Source organism: Pseudophryne corroboree, chromosome 5 (genome assembly GCF_028390025.1).
Source record: "Pseudophryne corroboree isolate aPseCor3 chromosome 5, aPseCor3.hap2, whole genome shotgun sequence".
NCBI lineage: Eukaryota > Metazoa > Chordata > Amphibia > Anura > Myobatrachidae > Pseudophryne > Pseudophryne corroboree.
The window spans coordinates 441,229,495-441,242,026 of NC_086448.1; the positions used below are offsets into that span (position 1 = coordinate 441,229,495).

Here is a 12,532-nt window from a genome sequence, read left to right on the forward strand (position 1 = left end):
GGTTTTCTGAGGAGGTCATTCAAACTATGTTGCGGGCCCGGAAACCGGCTTCTGCTCGGATTTACTATAGGGTCTGGCATTCTTACTTTGTTTGGTGCGCATCTAACGATTATGACGCTTCCAAGTTTAGTATAGCCAAGTTGTTGGCCTTTCTTCAGCAGGGCCTGAACTTAGGCCTGCGTCTGGCCTCCCTCAAGGTTCAAATATCTGCTTTGTCGGTGTGGTTTCAGAGAAAGATTGCAACCTTACCTGATGTGCATACCTTTACTCAGGGTGTGTTGTGTATCCAACCTCCCTATGTCCCACTGGCTCCTTGGGACTTGTAGATGGTTTTGGAGGCATTACAAGAGTCTCCGTTTGAACCTCTTAGTTCAGCTGATCTTAAGTGGCTTTCCCTTAAGGTGTTGTTTCTGCTGGGAGACAGATCAGGAGAAACAAGTGCCGGAACCACAATCTCCTGGGTAAGGTGGAACGAAGAAACCACCTTACACAAATAACCGGGACATCACGGTGAAATATCAGATATGGGGAACTAGGCACCCAAATCCGACACTCTTCTTGCTGAAGCAATCTTCAGCAAGAAGAGTGTCGGATTTGGGTGCCTAGTTCCCCATATCTGATATTTCACCGTGATGTCCCGGTTATTTGTGTAAGGTGGTTTCTTCGTTCCACCTTACCCAGGAGATTGTGGTTCCGGCACTTGTTTCTCCTGATCGGTCTCCCAAAGAGCGGTCTTTGGATGTGGTACGGGCTCTCCGTATCTATGAAGAGCACTGCTTCTGTTAGGAAATCTGATTCTCTTTATTCTGTTTGGATTTCACAAACTGGGCTGGCCTGCTCACAAGCAGACTTTGGCCAGATGGATTAGAATGGTGATTGCACATGCTTATGTGAGGGCTGGTCTGTCAGCTCCTGCTCACATTACGGCCCATTCTACTTGGTCTGTTAGACCTTCTTGGGAGGCCCGCCGTGGTGCGACCCTTGAACAATTGTGCAAGGCGGCTATGTGGTCCTCAGTGAACACGTTCAATAGGTTCTATGCCTTCGATACCGCCGCTTCCCAGGATGCTTCCTTTGGACGCTGGGTTCTTGTGCCCGCTACAGTGCATCCCCTCCCATAAGGATCTTCCTTAGGACATCCCCAATGTCTATCCTTGTGGAGCCCAGTGTACCCCGCAGCAGAAAATGAGTTTTATGGTAAGAACTTACCTTTGTTAAATCTTTCTGCGAGGTACACTTGGCTCCACAAGGCGCCCACCCTGACGCACTTAGCTTCTTTGGGTTGGTATGGCATTAGCCGCTGACACTTCTCCTGTCGGGAGAGTGTGGTGTTTGTGGCAACTGGCAGTTGTAGTCTTTTACTTGCTACTGCATTGGGCTGGTTAACAAAACTGAGCTCCTGTGCACGGAGGCGGGGTGATATAGGAGGCGGCGCTATGCATCTTGGGAAGAAGGCCAAAACTTTTGAACCTGTTGGTGCTTCGGATCAAGATCCTACTCTACACCCCAATGTCTATCCTTGTGGAGCCCAGTGTACTTCGCAGAAAGTTTTAACAAAGGTAAGTTCTTACCATAAAACTCGTTTTAGCACTGCTGCGTTTGACGGGTTGACTGTTGAATCCGCTCTATTAAGACAAGAGGGCATTCCATAGTCTGTTATACCAACCATGTTACGTGCCAGAAAGCCAGTTACAGCAGACTACGTTTAGCAACACTAAAGGGGCAGATTGCTGTTTTGTTAATTTTATTTTAGCGCAGTTTGGCTTTTTGACAAAAATGCATACGTTTCTGCATGGTGTCCTTAGAGTTCAACTTCCGTTTAGACCACCTACAGCTCCATGGGACTCGAATCTAGTTTTAGATTTGTTTTGTAGTCCTCACTTTTTGAACTCTTACAACAAATGGATGTTACGTTTCTCACTTAGAAAACCGTTTTTCTCCTAGCCTTGGCTTCGGCAAGGTGTGTTTCAGAATTAGGTGCGTTGTCATGCAAACCACCATATCAGGTGTTTCGTGATAACACAGCGGAACTTCGGACAAATCCCGCTTTTCTGCCAAAGGTATTATCCTCTTTTCACATAAATCAACCAATCGTAGTTCCTGCTTTCTCAGAAGGTTCAGGAACTCTAGCTATATTGAATGTGGTTCGTGCGCTACGTATTTATGTAGCCCGAACATCAACCGTTACGTAAAAAAGATACATTGTTTGTTCTCTATAATGCAGTCAAGATAGGTTGGCCGGCTTCCAGGCAGAGGTTGGCTAGATGGATTAAGCTGACCATTCATCAGGCTTTACTTTCATACTAGTTTACAAGTGCATGCATCTATTTCGGCATATTCCATGCATTCTGTGGGAACGTCATGGCCAACAGGTTGTGGGGCTTCCACGACATAACTTTGCGTGCGGTTACATGGTAGTCGGTGCTCGTGTTTGTGCGCTTTTACAAGTTTGATACTTTTGTGGCATCGGCATCTAGCTTTGGCCGTCTACAGTTACAGGTGCCAACTAGCTCTTCAGCCCAAGAGGGATACTTTGGTACGTCTCGAGTACTCCAGTGACCCCTAGTGGATGAAAAGAAAATAGGACTTTGGTATTTACAAGATAAATCCTTTTCTTTGAATCCACAGGGGGCACTGGACGCCCACCCAGAGCAGTTTCACCTGCCTTGTGGTTAGCCGGCATTTGCCTGCCGGGAAAAAAGCCGTATGGCTTTTTCCCGTGCCGGCATTGTAATGAACAGTGTGAGGCTACAGGTCCTTTCACACTGCACGGCCCCGGCCCGGCTGCCGGGTTGCAGCTGGAACTATCCACTGGAAGGTCCGGCTGCCGGGCCGTCTTTGCAGCCAGTAAACCGTGTGTGAGAAGGGGAGCTTTCACACACAATGTTTTTTTTTCTCAAGCCGTGTCTAATGCTGCGCATGTGCACAGCATTATACACGGCTCAAAGCCGTCCTGTGTGCGAGACTCTTCCGGTTTCTCCCAGATGGCAAAAAGCCGGACAAAGTTTGTCCGGCTTTTTGCCATCCGGTGTTACAGCTCTTATAGTACACGTTATCACCTGCTTGTTTGAAGGTTAAGGTGATTATCTGTTGTCATTTCAGCTTTCTAGTTGTTCCTTATAATATGTTATATGTAATTCTCCTTTGTTCATCCTCCCCTTTTTTTTTTGGGTCCTATTCGGCTCAGCAAAAAACACTGGGGCATCTTGCGAGTATGGAGGGGAAGGAGGGTTACACATTTAAATAATTAAATGTACCTATCACTGCTATCGCACTGTCCATATCCCAAGAGTACTCCAGTGCCCCTATGGATTCAAAGAAAAGGATTTATCTGGAAAGTACCAAAATCCTATTTTTCCACACTATATATCCCTGGCATTCCATTTCCTCATTAACCATGATTACTGTGTCACACTGCTTAGCAACCACTGGAGGAAGCATTCTATGACCAGGCCTATGTATGTGTGGTGTCACTTACCATCCATAAAGTGGCTAAAATTAGTAAATGCAAACATTTCTTCTGTTAAATGTGAATATCCTCATTTACATTCGGAGTTACAGGTTTTTTTTTCTTTACGTTTTAGGAAACCAGATGAGCACCACAAGGATTCCAGGTATAGAAAATGTCTATTTTTGTATATAGATACATGTGTAAGTTATTTGGAGAACTACAACATGCTTCAGAATTATTCCATTTTAGTTTGCATTTGTGCTGATGGTTTTTTTTTTGTGTTTTGCATTTTTCTCTCCGTACCTTTTTGATTACTTTATTGCATCACCTAGCATCGTTCATCATGACTATTACTAACATGCAGAATTTTTCCTTCTAAATGTGAGCGGTCCTTGTTTACGTCAGTAATAATTTTCTTTTTTTTTTCCTTTACATTTTAGAATACAAGAAAGTGGTCACAACAACGGTTCCAGGTATATAAAATTACTCTTTTTGTATATAAATACACTTGTACTTTATATACGTTGTGACAAGATCACTGGAATAGTGGTTGAAGGCAGGTTTCCTACTGATTGTGTTTTAAAACCCCTGGAATATTGTGTTGGTTTCTCTGACGTCCTAAGTGGATGCTGGGACTCCGTAAGGACCATGGGGATTAGCGGCTCCGCAGGAGACTGGGCACAACTAAAGAAAGCTTTAGGACTACCTGGTGTGCACTGGCTCCTCCCACTAAGACCCTCCTCCAGACCTCAGTTAGATTCTTGTGCCCGGCTGAGCTGGATGCACACTAGGGGCTCCCCTGAGCTCCTAGAAAGAAAGTATATTTAGGTATTTTATTTTACAGTGAGATCTGCTGGCAACAGACTCACTGCAGCGAGGGACTAAAAGGAGAAGAAGCGAACCTACCTAACAGGTGGTAGTTTGGGCTTCTTAGGCTACTGGACACCATTAGCTCCAGAGGGATCGACCGCAGGACCCGACCTTGGTGTTCGTTCCCGGAGCCGCGCCGCCATCCCCCTTACAGAGCCAGAAGCATGAAGAGTCCGGAAAAGCGGCAGCATAAGACTTCGGTCTTCACCAAGGTAGCGCATAGCACTGCAGCTGTGCGCCATTGCTCCTCATGTACACTTCACACTCCGGTCACTGATGGGTGCAGGGCGCTGGGGGGGGGGCGCCCTGAGGGCAATATAAGACACCTTGGCTGGCAAATCATCACAATATATAGTCCCAGGGCTATATATGTGATAAATTACCCCTGCCAGAATCCATAAAAAAGCGGGAGAAAAGTCAGCCGAAAAAGGGGCGGGGCTTCTCCCTCAGCACACTGGCGCCATTTTTTCTTCACAGTGCAGCTGGAAGACAGCTCCCCAGGCTCTCCCCTGTAGTTTTCAGGCTCAAAGGGTTAAAAAGAGGGGGGCACTAAATTTAGGCGCAATATATGTATACAAGCAGCTATTGGGGGAAAAATCACTCAGTTATAGTGTTAATCCCTGCATTATATAGCGCTCTGGTGTGTGCTGGCATACTCTCTCTCTGTCTCCCCAAAGGACTTTGTGGGGTCCTGTCCTCAGTCAGAGCATTCCCTGTGTGTGTGCGGTGTGTCGGTACGGCTGTGTCGACATGTTGGATGAGGAAGGTTACGTGGAGGCGGAGCAGAGGCCGATAAATGGGATGTCGCCCCCTGTGGGGCCGACACCAGAGTGGATGGATAGGTGGAAGATATTAACCGACAATGTCAACTCCTTACATAAAAGGCTGGATGACGTAACAGCTGTGGGACAGCCGGCTTCTCAGCCCGCGCCTGCCCAGGCGTCTCAAAGGCCATCAGGGGCTCAAAAAACGCCCGTTACCTCAGATGGCAGACACAGATGTCGACACGGAGTCTGACTCCAGTGTCGACGAGGTTGAGACATATACACAATCCACTAGGAACATCCGTTACATGATCTCGGCAATGAAAAATGTGTTATTCATTTCTGACATGAACCCAAGTACCACATAAAAGGGGTTTTATTTTTGGGGAGAAAAAGCAGCCAGTGTTTTGTTCCCCCATCAGATGAATGAATGAAATGTGTAAAGAAGCGTGGGTTCCCCCGATAAGAAACTGGTAATTTCTAAAAAGTTACTGATGGCGTACCCTTTCCCGCCAGAGGATAGGTCACGTTGGGAGATATCCCTTAGGGTGGATAAGGCGCTCACACGTTTGTCATAAAAGGTGGCACTGCCGTCTTAGGATACGGCCACCTTGAAGGAGCCTGCTGATAAAAAGCAGGAGGCTATCCTGAAGTCTGTATATACACACTCAGGTTATATACTGAGACCTGCAATTTCCTCAGCATAAAGAGTGCTGCTGCAACGTGGTCTGATACCCTGTCAGATAATATTAATACGCTAAGACAGGGATAATATTTTGCTAACATAGAGCATATTAAAGACGTCGTCTTATATATAAAGGATGCACAGAGGGATATTTGCCGGCTGGCATCCAGAATTAATGCAATGTCCATTCTGCCAGGAGGGTATTAGAAACCCGGCAGTGGACAGGTGATGCTGCCTGTAAAAGGCACATGGAGATCCTGCCTTATAAGGGTGAGGAATTGTTTGGGGATGGTCTCTGGGACCTCGTATCCACAGCAACAGCTGGGAAGAAAATTTTTTACCTCAGGTTTTCTCACAGCCTAAGAAAGCACCGTATTTTCAGGTACAGTCCTTTCGGCTTCAGAAAAGCAAGCGGGTCAAAGGCGCTTCCTTTCTGCACAGAGACAAGCGAAGAAGGAAAAACCTGCACCAGCAGCCAGTTCCCAGGATCAAAAATCTTCCCCCGCTACCTCTGAGTCCACCGCATGACGCTGGGGCTCCAAAGGTGGAGACAGGTGCGGTAGGGGCGCGTCTCGGGAACTTCAGGGACCAGTGGGCTTGCCCACAGGTGGATCCCTAGGTTCTGCAAATAGTATCACAGGGATACAGGCTGGAGTTCGAGGCGACTCCCCCTCGCCGTTACCTCACATCAGCCTTGCCTGCTGCCCTCGGAGAAAGGTAGTACTGGCGGCAATTCACAAGCTGTACTTCCAGCAGGTGAAATCAAGGTACCCCTCCTTCAACAAGGCCGTGGTTACTATTCCAAAATGTGGTACCGAAACCAGACGGTTCAGTGAGACCCATTCTAAAATTGAAAGCCTTGAACACTTATATACGAAGGTTCAAGTTCAAAATGGAATCGCTCAGGGCGATTATTGCAAGCCTGGAGAATTTCATGGTATCACTGGACATCAAGGATGCTTACCTGCATGTCCCTATTTACCCTCTTCACCAGGAGTACCTCAAAATTGTGGTACAGGATTGTCATTACCAATTCCAGACATTGCCGTTGGTCTGTCCCCGGCACGGAGGTATTTACCAAGGTAATGGCCGAAATAATTATCCCGTACTTGGACGATCTCCTTATAAAGGCGAGGTCCAGGGAGCAGTTGTTCGTCGGAGTAGCACTATCTCGGGACGTGCTACAACAGCACGGCTGGATTCTGAATATTCCAAAGTCGCAGCTGGTTCCTACGACGCGTCTACTGTTCCTGGGTATGGTTCTGGACACAGAACAGGATAAAAAGGGTTTCTCCCGGAGCAGAAGTCCAGGGAGTTGTCGTCTCTAGACAGACCTCCTCATACGTATACAGGTGTCGGTGCATCAATGCACGCGAGCCCTGGGAAAGATGGTAGCTTCTTACGAAGAAATTCCATTCGCCAGGTCCAATGCAAGGATTTTCCAGTGGGATCTGTTGGACAAGTGGTCCGGGTCGCATCTTCAGATGCATCGGCGGATAACCCTGTCTCCAAGGGCCAGGGTGTCGCTGTTGTGGTGGCTGCAGAGTGCTCATCTTCTAGGGGGCCGCAGATTCGGCATACAGGACTGGGTCCTGGTGACCACGGATGCCAGCCTTCGAGGCTGGGGGGCAGTCACACAGGGAAGAAACTTCCAAGGCTATGGAAAAGTCAGGAGACTTCCCTACACATAAATATTCTGGAACTAAGGGCCATTTACAATGCCCTAAGTCAGGCTAGACCCCTGCTTCAACACCGGCCGGTGCTGATCCAGTCAGACAACATCACGGCGGTCGCTCATGTAAACCGACAGGGCGGCACAAGAAGCAGGATGGCGATGGCAGAAGCCACAAGGACTCTCCGATGGGCGGAAAATCATGTGTTAGCACTGTCAGCAGTGTTCATTCCCGGAGTGGACAACTGAGAAGCAGACTTTCTCAGAAGACACGACCTCCACCCGGGAAAGTGGGGACTTCATCCAGAAGTCTTCCAAATGATTGTACACCGTTGGGAAAGGCCACAGGTGGACATGATGGCGTCCCGCCTCAAATAAAAGTTACAAAGATATTGCGCCAGGTCAAGGACCCTCAGGCGATAGCTGTGGACGCTCTGGTAACACCGTGGGTGTACCAGTCCGTGTATGTGTTCCCTTCTCTGCCTCTCTTACCCAGGGTAATGAGAATAATAAGAAGGAGAGGAGTAAGAACTATACTCATTGTTCCGGGTTGGCCAAGAAGAGCTTGGTAACCAGAACTCCAAGAAATGATCTCAAGAGGACCTATGGCCTCTGCCGCTCAGACAGGACCTGCTGCAGCAGGGGTCCTTTCTGTTCCAAGATGTACCGCGACTGCGTTTAACGGCATGGCGGTTGAACGCCGGATCCTGAAGGAAAAGGGAATTCCGAGGGAGTTATCCCTACGCTATTTAAAGCTAGGAAAGAAGTGAACGCAAACCATTATCACCGCATATGGCAGAAATATGTTGCGTACTGTGACGCCAGGAAGGCCCCAAAGGAGAAATTTCAGCTAGGTCGATTTCTGCACTTCCTACAGTCAGAGGTGACTATGGGCCTAAAATTGGGTTCCATTAAGGTCCAGATTTCGGCTCTATCGATTTTCTTCCAAAATTGAACTGGCTTCACTGCCTGAAGTTCAGACTTTTGTTAAGGGAGTGCTGCATAGTCAGCCCCCGTTTGTGCCTCCAGTGGCACCGTGGGATCTCAACGTGGTGTTGGATTTCCTGAAGTCGCATTGGGTTGAGCCACTTAAATCCGTGGAGCTATAATACCTCACGTGGAAAGTGGTCATTCTGTGGGCCTTGGCGTCGGCCAGGCGTGTATCAGAATTGGCGGCTTTGTCATACAAAAGCCCTTATCTGTATTTTATATGGATAAGGCGGAATTGAGGACTCCTTCCCAATTCTTTCCTAAGGTGGTATCAGTTTTTCATGTGAACCAACCTATTGTGGTGCCTGCGGCTACTTGGGACTTGGAGGATTCCAAGTTACTGGACGTAGTCAGGGCCCTGAAAAGTATGTTTCCAGGACAGCTGGAGTCAGGAAAACTGACTCGCTATTTCTCCTGTATGCACCCAACAAGCTGGGTGCTCCTGCTTCTAAGCAGACGATTGCTCGCTGGATCTGTAGCACGATTCAACTTGCACATTCTGCGGCTGGACTGCCGCACCCTAAATCTGTAAAAGCCCATTCCACAAGGAAAGTGGGCTCTTGGGCGGCTTCCCGAGGGGTCTCTGCTTTACAACTTTGCCGAGCTGTTACTTGGTCTGGTTAAAACATTTTTATAAGAGTCTACAAGTTTGATACCCTGGCTGAGGAGGACCTAAAGTTTGCTCATTCGGTGCTGCAGAGTCATCCGCACTCTCCCGCCCGTTTGGGAGCTTTGGTATAATCCCCATGGTCCTTACGGAGTCCCAGCATCCACTTAGGACGTCAGAGAAAATAAGATTTTACTCACCGGTAAATCTATTTCTCGTAGTCCGTAGTGGATGCTGGGCGCCCATCCCAAGTGCGGATTGTCTGCAATGCTTGTTTATAGTTATTGCCTAACTAAAGGGTTATTGTTGAGCCATCTGTTGAGAGGCTCAGTTATATTTCATACTGTTAACTGGGTATAGTATCACAAGTTATACGGTGTGATTGGTGTGGCTGGTATGAGTCTTACCCGGGATTCAAAATCCTTCCTTATTGTGTCAGCTCTTCCGGGCACAGTATCCTAACTGAGGTCTGGAGGAGGGTCTTAGTGGGAGGAGCCAGTGCACACCAGGTAGTCCTAAAGCTTTCTTTAGTTGTGCCCAGTCTCCTGCGGAGCCGCTAATCCCCATGGTCCTTACGGAGTCCCAGCATCCACTACGGACTACGAGAAATAGATTTACCGGTGAGTAAAATCTTATTTTTGCTGAGCGCTTTTGTTACGAACCAGATAAGGGTCCTGAGGTTGGATGTGAGAAGAGGGCAGGTTCTGCATCCATTTAGACCCAGTTCGGGTCTTTGGGCTTTAAGCCTCACGGAAAGCTAATTAGGACTTTCAGCTGTATGGGTGTGTTTAAAAGGGTGGTCCGCCTGATCATTGCTCTCTCTCTTCCTGGGGAAAGACGAGAGACTATGGAGTCTCTGTGAGAGAAACCTGCTGTGCCTGGTAATCTTGTATTTTTGTACGGAACTTTTTGTAAGTGAATAAGGATTATCCTGTGTTGAGTTGTTGACAGCAAGGTATTTTATTTTGATGTTTATTTCTGTTTTGCTGCGCAATAAAACGAGTCGAGGCCAATTTCAGCTGTTGCACACTACCATCTACACCAGGAGATGGTGCTTGTTCCCCTGACCCTGTTACAAAGGGTCAGGGGCACAGTATACCGGCGCCGGAATCCCGACAGCCGACATACCAACTCTTTTTCTCCCTCGTGGCGTAAAATAGCGTGGCGCGCGTATCCCGCCCGCAAAGGGCTTGTTTGCACTCTCCACGCTGTCTGTATGCTGGCGATCGGGCTCCCGGCGCCGGTATGTTGGTTGCCGGGAGCCCGGCCACCGGCTTACCATACTACACCCGTTTCAAAGTGTATGAGGCTGCTTTTGCCCAGAATACTTGTGACTTGGGGGTAAATGTAAAAACTGATATGTGGGGGAAGCGATATCAGCGCATGTTATGTGCGCTTTACAGTTTTGCCCCCATGTATGATGGCTGCGATATGTGCACAGTGCTCCCCTGTCTATATCGGCGCTGCTATCTATGATATAGCAGGCCGATCTACTTGGGCAATGTATGACCATTCAGATACCTGCAGCTGTTGATTTCTGCAACTGCATGATGTCAATGCCCATAGACCACAGCAGGGACAGCTGTCCCTGGCTATGGCAGGTGCCGACTCAGGACTGCGCTGGGGATCTCACGTGAGTAGGCAGATACCGTGCATGCACAGAGGAGCTAGCCGGGAAGGAGACACAATGCTAAAGTGCTGTGTGCTCAGGGGGATGCTGCCGGAGAGGTGAGCTTTCGATTCCCCACTTCGGCAGACACGATGTTCTTACATCTTATCGATGTCCCTTCCTGCTTTTCCTCGGTATTGTGGCGGAACAGGAAGTGTTATAGCAGCACGATATTTACAGCTATAATACATTTACCCCTTGGGGTTTTCCAAATAAGTTTTATCCATAATTGTACCCCACAGAATGCTTACAAATTTAAACATGATGTTCATGGCATTTCTTTTCCTTATTACCTTTGATTAATTTGTTGCATGGCGTTAGTTACTGCAGGAGAAAGCGCACTGATCAGGCCAATGTGCATGGCATCACCTAGCATTGTTCATAGTGACTTTTGGTCACTGGCCTTCCGAGGTGCAGAGCCACTTCTCTGCTGCAAGACTACCGTCCTGAGGGGTGGTTGTTCAGCAGGGCGCGGCGCCTTGGCTGTCACAGCCGCAGCAAGCTGCACACACCTAACTCTGCCTGAAGGTGACGTCGGTGGTGATTAAAAACTAGGGCCCCGCTATGGGGGCCCCCCCGGTACAAAGTGCAGCTGACCACGGGCTCGGCGTATGGGACCCTCCTGGGGGTGGGTCCCGCTAAAATCCCCCATGTAGAATGGCACAAAAGGGCTTGACTAGCACTTGTTATGTTTTAAACTATGCAGGAGACTTTACCAGTATAAAAGTGGGGGCGGAGCTAACTCAGCGTGACCTGAGTCGTTTTGGCGCTTTCTTCTGCTTACAGCAGCCATCTACAGCACGCACAGCGCTTCCTGCCTCACAAGACATGCTGGAAAACTGGTACAGGGTGTAGTAACGGGGGAGAGCCGCATGTGTACACTATCCTGATCCTCTGTAGGACTTAAATTGTTAGTGGTTACTGTGTTTAGAAGGCTGACGGCCTTACTGGGGCTGTGCAGCTCAGGGTGTGCTGGTGTTCTCTCTCTCATCTGTGTCTCCTCTCACATACAGTAGGGCGACTTGCATTATAAACTGTGTATGTTGAGCTTACTGTGAAATATGGGCAAACACAAGCTTTGCAGTGTGTCACACCAGGTTCTCTCCATTATCTAATGATTTTGTTTCCTGTGAACAATGCAGTCAATCTTCATAAATCAGTGAAGCCCCACTGGTTAGGGTCTCTTAAGACTGATGTCAGATATGTCTCACTGCTAATGTGCAGAAGACTCCGCTACTGCAACAAGCTGTTGCAGATTTAGCTGATAGGGCAGATGCACAACCACCCTCGGATTTGGATGTAGTGTTGAAATTTCTACAGTCCTTCTGGTTTGAACCTCTGACCGTAGAAGACAAGTACCTCACGTAGACGACCGTTATGTTACTGGGCCTGGCTTCTGCTCGACGTGTTTCAGAATTGGGGGCCTTATCGTGTAAAAGTCCGTACTTGGTCTTTTACGAGGACAGAATGGAGGTCCGGACTAGACAGCAGTTCCTGCCGAAGGTTGTCGCCGCGTTTCATCGGAATCAACCTATTGTGGATCCCTCCAGTTCTGACGCTTCTGCTCCTCTGGAGGCATTGGATGCTGTGCATGCCTTGAAGATGTAGGTCAAGCGTACAGCTCTGGTCAGCAAAACGGATTCCATGTTCGTGCTCCTATGATGCGCAGAAGGGTTGTCCTGCTTCAAAGCAGACCATTGCTCATTGGATTAGGCTTACTATCCAACAGGCCTATGTATCGGCAGCCTTACCTGTTCCCAAGTCTCTAATGACCCACTCTGCAAGATCAGTGTGCTCTTCCTGGGCGGCTGCCCGTGGAGTCTT

At 48.3% G+C, this 12,532-nt stretch overlaps 1 protein-coding gene across 49 annotated transcripts in view; it reads left to right on the forward strand.

The window, feature by feature from the left end:
• LOC134927837 (uncharacterized) overlaps nucleotides 1–12,532 on the forward strand; it is a 1,188,393-nt gene that overhangs the window by 958,907 nt on the left and 216,954 nt on the right. For all 49 annotated transcript variants that reach the window (XM_063922861.1, XM_063922855.1, XM_063922854.1 and 46 more), the window contains 2 exons: nucleotides 3,585–3,614; nucleotides 3,892–3,924. In XM_063922861.1, coding sequence (XP_063778931.1) covers nucleotides 3,585–3,614; nucleotides 3,892–3,924 — 63 coding nt within the window. The remainder of the gene's footprint in view (nucleotides 1–3,584; nucleotides 3,615–3,891; nucleotides 3,925–12,532) is intronic.